This window comes from Aptenodytes forsteri, unplaced genomic scaffold, assembly GCF_000699145.1.
Source record: "Aptenodytes forsteri isolate BGI_AS27 unplaced genomic scaffold, ASM69914v1 Scaffold347, whole genome shotgun sequence".
In the NCBI taxonomy this organism is placed as follows: Eukaryota; Metazoa; Chordata; class Aves; order Sphenisciformes; family Spheniscidae; genus Aptenodytes; species Aptenodytes forsteri.
In genome coordinates this window covers 864,664-877,797 of record NW_008794110.1, presented here as the reverse complement: position 1 = coordinate 877,797, position 13,134 = coordinate 864,664, and the positions used below count along the sequence as shown (strand labels likewise).

The following is a 13,134-nucleotide window of genomic DNA, read 5'->3' as shown; positions in this document are numbered from 1 at the left end:
ATTTTAGGAGCAGAGGAAAGCCTGGACTTCACCTGGCTTTTTCCATCCTCAGAGCCCAAACACTCACGGGGGGCCCAGCCAGTGCCCCCGTAGGGCGAGTGGGGAAACTGAGGCAGAGTGTGAGTGTCCCCGACCCGCAGCCATGGTTCAGCCCCTCTCCATGGGCATTGCCACCAGCTCCCTCCACCGCCCCCGTTCCCCCCCCTACCTGCGCGAGGGTCCCGGCGGGCTGGTGGTCATAGGATGCCGCAGACAGCACCGGCATCCTCGGAGTGGTCGCAGTTGTGGACGTCCCAGCGGATGTGGGAGCAGCGCAGCAGCGAGGGCTCGTGGCCTTTGCACTTGAGGTTGTCGAGGAAGATGTAGCCAGTGCCCTGGCCGTAGCGTGCCTCCCCCCAGGCTGCCACGGCGTGCCCGCAGCCCAGCTGCCTGCACACCACCTTGGCGTCCCGCAGGTCCCAGGCGTCGTCGCACACCGTCCCCCACTGGGACAGGTAGAACATCTCCACGCGCCCCTCGCACCGGTGGCTGCCGTTCACCAGGCGCACGGACCCTGCGGAGGGGACGGGGTGAGGCAGCCCCGGGGGCAGCCCCTGCCCATGCTCACCCCAGCACTGCGTACCCCTCTCCCTGCCTGCCACCGCCCTGGGACAGTTGGTACCCGTCGGGCTGGCTCCACAGGGCTGGCAGAGAAGGGGCCCGTCCTGGCCAGGTGGCCCCAGGGCAAGAAGAGCCCTGGTCTCTCCAAGGCTGGGCAGATGTTTGCTGCTCCCCACGGCTCCACCACTGCTTCTGCACAGGCAGGGGCACGAGGGGGTTACCACTTGCCAGCGTCAGAGCTGGGGCTGACCCCCAAAGCATCGCGGTGGATGTTCAGGTTGAAGGAACAGACAATAATCTCTGTTCCCAGCTCAGCCCCATTGGACCATCCCCTCCTCTCCCCACCGAGGTCCATCACCTAATGGTCCATCACCTGAGGTCCATCACCTCCTCTGCCCGGACTAGCCTTGGGGGCACCGGGAGAGGCCACGGCTTAACGGTGCCACCAGCACGGCTTTTCCCCCTCTCGTGGGCTGCTCCAGGTCAGTGCTTCAGGCACTGCCAAAGCCACTGGCCGCTGCCCAAGCCACCTCCGTTTCCACCCTGTGCTGGTGCAGAGCGTCCCCAGGGCTGGCACTGCGTCCCCGTTGATGCCTCGATACCTACCATCCTTGGGACGGGTCGGGGCCGACGTGGTGGTTGTAGCGGTGGCTTCTTGGAAATGGTCTCCAGCATCGTCAGCGCCTGGTGCAGCGGGGAAGGGGTGGGAAAAGCGACTCAGGGGACTCCTGTGCCCCCCCAGGGCTGGGTCAGAGCCCCTCAGCAGCGGTGTGGGGCTGGCTGAGGATGGATGCAGGGATGTGTGGGGTGGGATGTGCAGCCACTGCGCTTCCAGGAAAGTGCACAAGCGGAGACCAGAGGTGGAACCCACGCTCTGGCCATCACCGGCTTTTTTTCCCCCCCGCCGCTGCTGTCCCCCCGTGGGCAGGAGGAACACCAGGGCCTTGGGGCTCACATTCACCCATCACCCCGTTTCGGGGACCCCCTTTCCCATGGCCAGCATCTGTGTGGCTGAAATCCCATTATCTCATGGGATTTCCACGCCACCGAGCCGGGCTTCAGCGGAGACCTGGGGAGCCCCGGACAGTCGCATCCATCCCCCCTCTCCCCCCCAGCTGGCGAGGGAAGACCCTCGGGTGGGAGCCGGTGGCCACCGGGCTCGCTCCCGCTCTCACCTCGGCAAATGACCCCGGCATCCTCGTGGTGGCCGCAGTTGTGCTGCCCCCAGCCCAGGTGGAAGCAGTCGGCCAGGCGAGCCTCACCGCCGCCGCAGCCCACGTTATCCAGCAGGACAGGCCCGCTGCCGTAGCCGAAGGAGCCGAGGACGGTGGCGGCGAGGGCGGCGCCGCAGCCCAGCTGCCGGCACACCACCTGGGCGTCGGGGAAGTCCCAGTCGTCGTCGCAGACGGTGCCCCAGGTGCCACGGTGCCGCACCTCCACCCGCCCGCGGCAGCTCCCGTTCCCGCTCACCAGCCGCACGCCGTCACCTGCGTGGGGGACCCCGGCACAGGCACGCCGCCAGGGGGACCGGGGCTCCGCGGGGGATTCGATGTCCCCCGATGACCCTCCGGGGGCACGGGGTGAGGCCCCAGGGAACATGGGGTGAGCCCTGGGGATGTGGGGTAAGCCCCTGGGGACATGGGGTGTCTCCCAAGCAGCACGGGGTGAGTACTGTGAGCACAGGGTAATCCCTGGAGATGTGGGGTGAACCCCTGGGGGGCATGGAGTGAATCCTGGGGATATGGGGTGAGCCCTGGGGATGTGGGGTAAGCCCCTGGGGACATGGGGTGTCTCCCAAGCAGCACGGGGTGAGTACTGTGAGCACGGGGTAATCCCTGGAGATGTGGGGTGAACCCCTGGGGGGCATGGAGTGAACCCTGGAGATATGGGGTGAGCCCTGGGGATGTGGGGTAACTCCCTGGGGGCATGGGGTTGAGCACTGGGCACATGGGGTAACCTCTGGGGATATGGAATGAGCCCTGGGGGCATGGGGCGGGCCCTGAGGATGTGGGGTGAGCCCTGGGGACGTAACTCCCCGGGGTACTCGGGGGACATAAGAGAGCCCTGGGGATGTGGGGTACATCCTGGGGGAATGGGGCAACTGCCTGGTGGCGCGGGGTGAACCCTGGGAGCATGGGGTGAACCGTGGGGTGCCGGAGATCCCCTGGGAATGTGGGGTGAGCCCTCGGAGAATGAGGCAAACCCAGGGGATGTGGAAGGTCCCGTGGGAGCATGGGGTAGTTCCCGGGGCTGTGGGGTGAGCCCTGGGGATATGGGGTAACGCCTCAGGGACGTGGACCCTGGGGGGCCATGCCGGACCCCGTGCAGGACTAGCAGCGGCCGCACACTTACTTTCCTGCTCGAAGGTAAGGAGGCTGGTGGTGACCACCTCGGTGGCCTGGGAGGGCTGGTCCCTGCTGTCTGTCGCTGCTGGGACAAGCGTGGGGACACACGGGCGTTGGGGGGGTCCAGCTCCAGCACCCGCTGCCCCTGCTCCGGTCAGTGCCAGCAGCCTCTAGCACCGCGGTGGCCCCATGGCAAGCTCCTGCTGCGGGCAACGTCACCCCCCGAGCCTCACCTACGTGCGGCAGGACCCCAGGGTGACCGTGCTGGGGTCACGGGAGGACACAGAAGACACAGTCCCCCCCCAGTGAGCCCCCAGCCCCGGCTACGGCTCAAGGGTGAGCTGGGTGGCTGCCGACCTACCTGTGGCCGTGGCAGTGAGCGTCTCTTCGTAGTCCAGGGCCACCGAGGTGGTGAAGGACGTGATGGTGGATGTGTCCAGCCCTGCAGTGACACAGAGGGACAGAGGTGACGTGCGAGGAGAAGCTGCGAAGCTGTGAGCTTGCTGACTCCGGGAGGCAGACCCAGGGTGGCCTGGGTGCTCCAGGGTGATGGGGATGGAGGTGGCCCATGTTCACCCGTACAGCCCTGCTGCCCACGTGCTGGAGATGGTGTTTCTCCACCCCAACCCAAGCGCCGAGGTCCCACCTGCAGTGCCGAGGGGTCCCTCGCTTCTCCGCATACCCGGGAGGTTTATCAGGCGGAGTTCGTTAGCTCTAAAGTTTCGTTTTTCCCCTGCCCCACCGAGCAAGGGCTGTGCGTCTTGGTGCCATTGGCTCCGTGCCCGGGCGAGGTGCCAGAGGGGACGGGGACATTTAGGGAGGAAAGGACCAGCCTGAGAAAATTGTCCCTTTTCTCCTGCATCAGCCTCTTTGTTCGGTAATAGTGGGAAAGGGAAAGCGTCGGCACTTAGTGCTCCCGTCATTAGCCGTGATAATGAGGGAATTCAGGGGGATTATTAACATTATAAATGGTAATCAGTGGAGAATGGCAGAAATACATCATTTAGGGAGGGGAAGGGGGGGCAGGCCGGGTCTGGCTGCGTGCCCGGCCCCTGGCAGCCACTCGCTCCTTCCGGACGCGGGCAGCTTGTTTTCCAGCCGGCAGAGCAGGGAAATGGCAGGCAGGCAGATGCATTTCCCTTGCAAACTGCGTGTCCCAGGCTCTCGGCGCGGTGTCGCAGCCTGCTCTGGAGCACCAGGATGATGGCAGATAAGGAGAAAGGATGCTCCAGCAGCGCAGAGCCCAGGTCCCTGCCTGACCTTGGGCATGTCAGCATCTCTCGGAGGCCATTTCTCCTTGGGGACCAGGATGTCCCTGGATTTTTGCCCCCCGCAGCGGACAGCCCCGAAGGTGATTCTCTGCCCCGGTACCTGTGCAGATGACCCCAGCGTCCTCATGGTGGCCACAGTTATGGATGCCCCAGCCAAGGCTGTAGCAGGCGGAGAGGAAAGGCTCGCTGCCGTCACAGTTGACGTTGTCCAGGAGGATGCGCCCCGTGCCGTAGCCAAAATAGGCGTTGCTCTTGTAATCCAGGGCTTGGCCGCAGCCCACCTGCTTGCACACCACGCTGGCGTCGCTCAGGCCCCAGTCGTCGTCACAGACGGTGCCCCAGTTCCCGCGGTAGAAGATCTCCACCCGGCCTCGGCAGGTGTCGGTCCCGCTCACCAGACGGATGCTGCCGTCACCTGGAGGGTGGCAGCACGCGGTGAGAAGGACATTGCTTTCCCCAGGAGGTCACCACACACGCCACGGCACAGCGATGCCACCGAGCCTGGATCCGGCAGTGCCCACGACGGCAAAGAAACCGGGTGAGAAACTGCGGGGAAGGGGCAATGCTTTAGGGCAGCCCGGCTGATGGGAGCCTTGGTGAACCTCTGGGACAGGGTTCAGCCACGGTTGGCACAACGACGGCATCCCCGAGGCTCTGGCCCTCGGAGCCGGGGAGTCGGGGTGCTTCACGGAGGGGCAGCGGGTGATGGGTGGGGGATGCTGCTCTCTACCAGCCCTCAGCCAGGACGGGCCCCTGCAAGCGACGGCCGAGCAGCTTACTTTCCCCATCCTGTACCGAGGCTGTGAGGGTCCTGCTTGTCGGTCCTTCGCTGGCTTGCGTGGGCAAGAACTCTGAAAGGGAAGCGGAGAGACGGCATCCATTGCTGCCCGCAGCAATCTGTCCAGAAGCCGGCTGTGAGCAGTGCCCCCGCGCGCTGCCCACCCCGCTGCTCCCCTGCCTCAGGCACCAGCGTGCACACACGCTGGCAAGCACACACCACGGAAAGCAAGAGGGTTTGCACCAAAATTATCTGGGGGTGGTGCAGGGAGCTGGATGGAAGTGGAGCCGAGCGGTCCGATCGCCATCCGCACGCATGCCCGAGGGCTGCGGGAAGCATCCTGAGAAACCCAGCCCACCAGCACGGCCAAGAGCTGGCTGGCTCCACGCTTTCCTCCGTAACCACAACCGACAGAAAGCTTTTGTCGGCACGGGTGGGAGCACCTTCCCTAGCGGTTTGGTGCTTGGGTCAAACTCCTGCATCTCCTCTGAGGGCCACCCCAGAGCATCTCCTGGTCTCCTTCACCAACCAAACTGCAAACACCCAAGGGCTCAAGCCACTGCTCTGCCCTCAGACCCATCTCCCCCACCTCCCCCTTCAGTCCTTCTGCCTCTCCCCTCCAGCAGCGCCTTGATTCGGGGTTCCTGCTCAATCCACGACTTCCTTTCTCTGGTTGCTGCTGGTCCAACCCACCAGCCGGCCCAGCAGCACCCCCCTTTCCAAGCCCTGCTTCTGCAGGACGCGGGGATTCACCAAGCATTCGCAGCCGTGGCCAAGCTCCAGGTCTGCACAGCCTCACGTTTACCAATCGTTGATACGGGGCTGATGAGCAAACCAGCGTGTAGGGAATATAGGGGTTGGCACGGAGCCGTTCCGCTTTCACATGCCAAGTTCAAACGCTTTCCACTGCTTTTCTCACCTTTAGGTACATTTCCTACTGAAAAGCTCAGCAACTTAAAGAAAGGCAAGTCAAAAGGGGAAAGAGCAGTCGGGCAGTGGCTGACTCAGAGGCAGGAGCGTGGGTGGGCATGTGCTCTTTCCCCAGGGATGGTGCCGGAGAGCTTGCAAAGTCCCTGAGCTGGGAGTGACAGGGAACACAAAACAGGCTGGTCACCCTATGGAACACCAGCATGCTGAGCTGGGAGATGACCTGGATTGAAGAAAGGGGTGGAGGAAGGATGCAGAGGAGGTTTGGCTGACCCAGGCTCAGAGGAACAGGCTCTGAGATACAACTCTTGGGCTCCCCCAAGGTGTCTGCAGACACCAGGACTTGCAGCACCGCAGGCACCCCGCTGCTCTCCTCGCCCCCGAGGAACCGAGCCTCCTTACCGTTGCATACAACAGCCACGTCCTCGTAGTGGTAGCAGTTGTGGATGCCCCAGCCGTGGCTCCAGCACTCGCTCAAGGCTGCCTCCCGGCCCTTGCAGTCCACGTTGTCCAGGAAGATGGGTCCACTCCCTTGGCCGAAGGTCATGGCGGCCGGGAGGACGATGGCGTGGCCGCAGCCCAGCTGACGACACACCACGTTGGCATCCACAATGTCCCAGTCGTCGTCGCAGACCGTCCCCCAGGAGCCATTGTAGAGGATCTCCACTCGCCCCTGGCACCGGCTGGGCCCGTTGGCGAGCCGTATCTCTGGATACGGGCAGAGAGAGGTCCCTCAGCAGGCAACGAGCCCTCCCCGAGGCCAGGAGGTGGCAAACACTCAGTGGGTGTCACGGGGAGGGCGGGAGCCCTCTCTGCGTCAAATCTCTGCTCCTTAAAGAAAATAGTGACCCTTCGCTGTAGCACAAGGCAGCTGCTGGCCTGCTGCTGCCCACCGCGGGTTTCTCTTCATCTGCTGGAAGCAGCAGACATGAAGACTCAGTACATCTCAATACATAAATGAGATGCGCCATCACCCCATCATCTTGCCTACTAATGGCCTGGGCAATAACCCAACGGCAGGAGAGGAAAGCGGACACGTGGCATCGCATGATGACATATGATGGGTGACAAGTGATGAGATGCAATTAGCAAATTCTTATTAGCCTCAATGAACGCGTCCGGAGCTGGTCCCACGTGGGAGTTGGTGGGACGGAGATGATCTCTCAAGCTGCTGGCGATGGGGAGCAGGCATGTAAGCGCCCCTGGCCTGCCACATCAAGGGAATTACTCGCTCGGGTGTGATGAATGGCACAAGGACAGGGACTCAGCAGGAGGTGGCAAAATTCCCCTCTGGGGATAATAAGCAGAATAGGGATAATAAAGAAACTCTATTTCCTTTCTGTAAAAGAAGTTTTGCTTTTTGTTGCCACTTTTTGTTCCAAAGCAACGTGCTTCCTTTTTGAAATTCCCCAAACCCCGTTTTTAACAACAACAACAACAAAAAAAAGGCATTTTCAACTACAAAACTTTCTAGAGAAAAGCAACTTTAAGAGAAGAATCTCACCTGGGAATGGCAACAGCACGGGCTCGGAGGTGATGCCTGCAAGGGAGAAGAAAAGGGATCAGACCTCCCCAGCGTCCTCACAGCGAGCAGAGGAGGGACGCAGCTCAAAGGGTGACGGCAGCAGGGATGTGGGCGGGCACAGGACCCGGCAGCCCCCCCGGGCCCACCCCGCATCCTCTGCGGGAGTCACCCCCTCAGCCCCGGGAGCACTCACCCCCTGCCCAGTTAAGTAACTGGAGCGCTGGAGCCAACGTGCTCTCCCAGGGCAGGGCTTGTCTCCAGGCTCTTTGCAAGGACAGTTGGGTTCGCTCTGGGAGCTCTGAAAACTTGAAGTTTTGCTAGAAATTACTTGTCCCTTCCCTTTTCTGCAAAGACCCGAGGCTTGTAGGGGAAAAAATAAACGCTCTAGCTCAGGGCATCGTTTCATCTGCTTCACAGGTGGGGAAACTGAGGCAGCGGCATGTGGTGTGAGTGATTTGGCTCTGTGGTGGGACTGCGCTTTAAGCACTGGGCTACACGTGTGTGTGTGTCCCTGCCCTACGTCCTGGTTCACCCAGGTCTGTGCAGCTCCCCGAGCTGAAGCGTGGCCGCGGGGTGCCAAGGGCTGCCGTTACCAGCTCCCTGAGAGCGAGCTGCTCGCCGGCTGGCACCGGGCATTGCTGGCTCTCAGACGGGAGGAGCTTTTCCTTCCCCCTCTCCTTCCTTCCCCTCGTCTCAGGCCAGCAGCTCCTCTGACGGAGCCGGTGGCTGGCAGCGGCAGCCCCAGGTGGGTCGTGCCTTGGGCCGGGTCTCGGGGACCTTCGTGTCTCCCCGGCTCCGTTGCTGACTTGCTGTGGGACCCAGGCAGCTCCCGCATCCTCCTGCCCCATTTCCTCACGGAAAACTCGGGGGGAAGAGATGGGAATAAGGAAAACCAACCCTGCCTGGCCTGGGAAACCGGCTGGAGATCGCCTGATGGAAGATGCTGCACTGGGCATCCCTATGTGCATTTTAATTGATTTTTTTTCTTTTTTTTTTTCCCCAACAAAGTCCGCTTTTTGCAAGCTCTATATTTATAGGCGTGTACCAACACACCCGTTGATGGGGTGCAGCCACCTTAGGGAATGGAAACAGGCAGTACTGGAGAACCGCAGGCAGCCACTGCTGCACGCCACCGGGCAGGATAACCCTTCTGGTGCAGGCAGAGCCGCATCCCGCCTGCCGCGGGGCCCGGGGTGAGCCCTGCTCTGCAGCCCACGCGCAGGGCCGCGGCCCATAAAACACCAGTGGGTCCAGCTGCACCGGACCGGTGTGGGGGGACGCAGGTGTGGGTGCCTATCCCCTCACCTGCCACCCTTTTGGGGTGCGTGGCACCGGGCGCTGGTGGCACCATCGACTGCTCAAGGAGAAGAGGTACATTAAATACTGGGAGGGAGCGGGAAGGAGCACGGAGCACAGCCAGGAATCGAGCCCTCCTGGTAACCGGAGCCCAGGAGATGCTGCCAAGGGCTTAACAAGAGTTTGCCACAGAAATGTCCTCCCGCAGGCGGGAAGGAGCTCAGTGGAGCAGAGTGAGCAAGAGCTGGGAGAGGAGGGACTCCTCCGTTGTCTTCCCGATTAAACAAAACTGCTTTCGTGTAGCAGTGGGGGTAAATCCAGGGGAGAGCTGCTGGTCTCCTGCAGCGCCAGGGCAGGTGTAATCCGGGGATGTTGGAAAGTCAGGATGGGGTCTCTCGTTCCCAGCCAGCTCAGGAAGGGCAGCAGCAGGTTTGCGATACGCAGTGTGCCGTCGTGCAATAGCTGGGGCTTTCCTTTGGATCCCGTACCTACGTTTATCCTATTTCTTCCCATCTGTTTTCCAGCCAGCCTCAGCACTTCAGGGAATCTGGCTCTCACCTACCACCCAAGGCGGTGATGGGGTGAGAGCCTTGGGGACACAGATGGACCCCTGGTGATTTCTGCCTCGGGGCTCGGCTGCCCAGACACACAAGAAACGGTGCTGCCGCGGAGCTTTAATTCCCATTTAATTCTCAGCCCTCTCTGACCAGCGTGAACAAGCAGCATCCGGAGGGAGCCGAACACTTGCGGGATGCATCCCCATCCCAGTCAGCTGGGTTTAAATAAGGGCTCTGAAAGCACCCTGCCAGCGGCCCTGCACCCGGGGGTATGGATGCTCAGGGAGGACCATGGGCAGAGCCAAAGCTCCCCCCAGCAACACACTCCCCCCGTCGGGCTGGGCCCCTCTCCCACAGTTTGGGCGTTATTTGGGCACAAAAACCCTCTCGGCCCCAATTCTGAGTGATGTGGGGTCCCCCCTGGGATGCTGCCAGCACGGGGCACTGAGGTCTCCGGCTTGTCCAGGGGGTCACGGCAGCGTGATCATGATGCCCTGGAGGATGGTGGACGGGGACGGGTGGCTGGACCTCGTGGAGGTCCCTGTCGCTGCCCCTGCAGGTGCCCCAGGAGTTTCCAAGCCCTCGGCAGACGCTTGAGGCCAGCTCACAGTGAGGGCAGCACAGATCTCCTCGGGCATCCAGGGCCCCTCGGGCTTGGGACTTGGGCTCCACAGCCCTCTCCCGTGGGTGACACCTTCCAAGCAAATGAAATCCCTCTGTGCTAATTACAGCAGCCAAGGGCTGATCAACACCCGTGGTGGCTCCGTGGCCTCTTTTCCTATCCCTGGCTTGGGCCAGCCCCGTCCTGCTTCATGCTCAGCCTAGGAGCAATGACGCGAACCCCCGCGGGGGGGGGGCCCCCCCCGCCGTGAGAGGCAGCGTGAGCCTGGAGCGGGCGGTCGAGCAGACGAACCCCTCTCCCTTTTGCCTTGCTAGGACGGGGCCTGGGAGACCATTAAGTCAGCTACAAAACAGGGCTGTCAAAGAAAGACCTAGAAGCCCCAAGAGAAATGAGAGTAAGGCAACTGTCTGGCTGTAACGGTGACTTAGCACCCAGGAGCAGGGGCTAGGAGCGAGATGCCACCCAGAGCTGGGATGAACAACGGCAGCCAGGGAGCTCCAGCCGCGGTCAGACGCTGCTGCCCTCCCCAGCCACCCCAGCTGGGACCCAGGCAGGCTGGAAAGTGATGCTGCCATGCCAGCAAGGACTGGGGATTAAACAGGCGAGGCCAAGGCAGCGGGGAAGCTGGCTCGCTGAAGGAGAGGACGGGGAAGGACACGGCAGCCCCGTGGGCTGGATGACAGGAGAGAGGTAATTCAGATCACCTCTGCACCAAAAATGTGGAGATGCGAGGCTTTTTAGGAAGGGCGTTTGATCCTGGTTTGTATTGATTTTTAACACCTAGTCCACTCCAGTGTTGAAAAAGCAGGGGATAAAAAGGACATTGTTAAATATTCAATATTCATCTCCCTTTAAGTCAAAATCAAAGCTCTGAAATATTCATTTGAGAGCATCCTCCAGCAAAGTCAAGAGAGACCTGAAAAAATATGCCTGGTGTGTCTACATTAATGAGGAACGAGAAGAAACCAGTATTTTTTGAGAAGAGAGCGCGCCCTCCACATTTCTCTGATCCAGCTTCACAAAGCCAAAAGAGAAGGGGAAACTAGCTCAGGTAAACACCGTCCCTTCCAGGGCACCGTGCTAAATAAAACCACCAAATGGGAGGACAAATCGCCCTTCGTTAGCGACTTAGCCGTGCCCATTAATGAAGAGAACCGGGAGAGCCCGGCAGTGCAGGGGACAGCGGCAGAGCCACCAGGGTCCCCCCAGGGTCCCCACACCCCGACCGTGGGCGCAGGCACTGCCACCAGCAGCTCAGGGGGGGACGGAAGCTCCAGCTGAGGGGGTGGGAACTGTGAAACCTGATTTAATCCAATTACGGTGTCTGACTACACCTTAATTGTCTGCTTTCTGGCTGGCTTTGTCTTGGCGGGGCTTTGTGGAGGCAGGAAGGTGTTACCAACTGCCTGGCTGTAATTACACTGATAAAGTCACACCAGGGTAATTACGCCGCTGCAGTGCTCATGCGGACCCTCGTTCGAGAGCGGGAATGGCTTTTTCCAGTTCGATTTAAATGCTTCCCAGCCTGGCCGCACAGTGCCTGCCAGGAGTGACTGGGGACCGGTGTCCTCAGGGGACGGGTGCTCATCCCACCCATCACCTCGGCAGGACGGGTCCCACAGGCGCTGCCTGCTCGGGGGCTCAGACCCGCGCCGTCCCCATTGCCGGCAGCCGCCTGCTCCAGCCGCCTGCCAGCCCCGAATGCTGAACTTGCCATCACGCGTAGGTCATGGTGGGAGATAAGAGCTGAACTTGCTCCCTCCATCCCTGTGCACGCTCAGCGCCGTTGGGGACATTGTGATATTCCTGCTCATGGCTCTACATGAAGAAAATCACCTGCCCACAAAGCTGAGGCCAGGTGGGTGCCTAAAATTACTCCCCTCCCGCTGAAACACATGGGAGCTCACCGGTGGGACCAAGGAGGAGGAGGAGCGCAGCCGGCATCAGGGAGAGAGGCAGCACCCCGACGTCTGGCCTCCCCGTGCTGTGCCGCCTGGCTGGATGGGGACCGAGTCTCATTGCTGCGCCGTGGTCGTCCCGCAGACGGGCGTCCAGAGGAGGTTGTCCCTGAAACATGCAGACAGCAGCGTTAGTGGTGACGGCCAGGAGAGCCTTTGCCCCACCAAGGGCCATGCAGGACCTGCAAACAAGTCCCTCCTCGGCGCTCGCTGGAGCAGTGACCAGGAACCACATGAAAAATAATTCAGGTTGGATTTATTGAGGACAAGAGAGACTTTTTTGCGCGGCAAGATGAAGCTGCAGGGCCACATCCCACCCGTTGAGACAAAACTGGAAGCAGCAAGAGCCTCAGGGCTGGGCTGCTGTACAGGCAGAAGGATGGACCTCAGATCCACCAGGACACCTGAATGCTGAGCCTCAGAGCTGTCCCCCAGGGTCTTCAGCCCCCGAGATGTTCGGGGAACCATCCTGTTTACATCCACACGGAGCTTGTCCTCCTGTTACTTCTGCATGAGGTTACGAGCAAACCCCGTAGCACATATATACCATATACCCCCTACCACACGTGGGCAAAGTGGGACACACATTCAATCCAGGCAGAACTGGGAAGGCGCTCCCCATCCACACAAGCCTGAAAGGCTCTTCCTAAACCATGGAGTGGACCTAGTGCTCCAGCAATTCACATCACACAACCCCCTTTGGAAAGGGATGGTGCTTCCCTTCACCCCAGCCAGGCTGCCTGCCCCACGGCCCTCCCGCGAGGCTGCTCCGGCTCTGCTGGTGACAAACACTTGTCTAAAGCCCAGTCTGGACACAGCCATGGACAACCCTCTGCTTTGCCTTGGCTCCTCTCCCTCCGGTGCTCTCCTCCAGCGGGCTCCTGGAGACCATGCCCACCTCCTCCTGACGTGAAGAAGGGATCTGCTCCACGGGTGACACAGCCTCCCCACTCCCAGGGGCCCTTCCTGGCACCCAACCTGCATAGGGGTCCCCATGGGGTCCTGCCGGGCAGGACGTGGTCGTATATGGCACTTGCGTTACAAAAACACCCCGTCTGGTGCCTTGCACCCATCTTTCTTCATCATCCTGTGATGAATTAATGCACCCAAGATCTCTCCTGGGCAGCTCTAATTCTTGGCCACCGATGTCCTCCAAGACCTTCACGCTAACCACTCAACATGAGACCTCCCCGCCTCGGCTGGCACGTTCCCGGGGGCTTTACCCACAGGCCCCCATTGTCTCCGCTCTTCATCA

At 61.2% G+C, this 13,134-nt stretch overlaps 1 protein-coding gene across 1 annotated transcript; it reads right to left on the bottom strand.

Annotated features, from left to right (window-relative positions):
* Positions 1-236: 236 nt before the first annotated feature.
* LOC103895845 (scavenger receptor cysteine-rich domain-containing group B protein) lies at positions 237-11,638 on the bottom strand. Its single transcript, XM_019471056.1, has 10 exons — positions 11,515-11,638; positions 7,426-7,461; positions 6,324-6,653; positions 4,996-5,067; positions 4,317-4,631; positions 3,307-3,387; positions 2,953-3,027; positions 1,755-2,087; positions 1,207-1,254; positions 237-553 (listed from the first exon to the last, which is right to left on the bottom strand). The coding sequence occupies exons 1-10, from the start codon at positions 11,636-11,638 to the stop codon at positions 237-239; spliced, it is 1,731 nt and encodes a 576-aa protein (XP_019326601.1).
* Between the last annotated feature and the right edge of the window lie 1,496 nt (positions 11,639-13,134).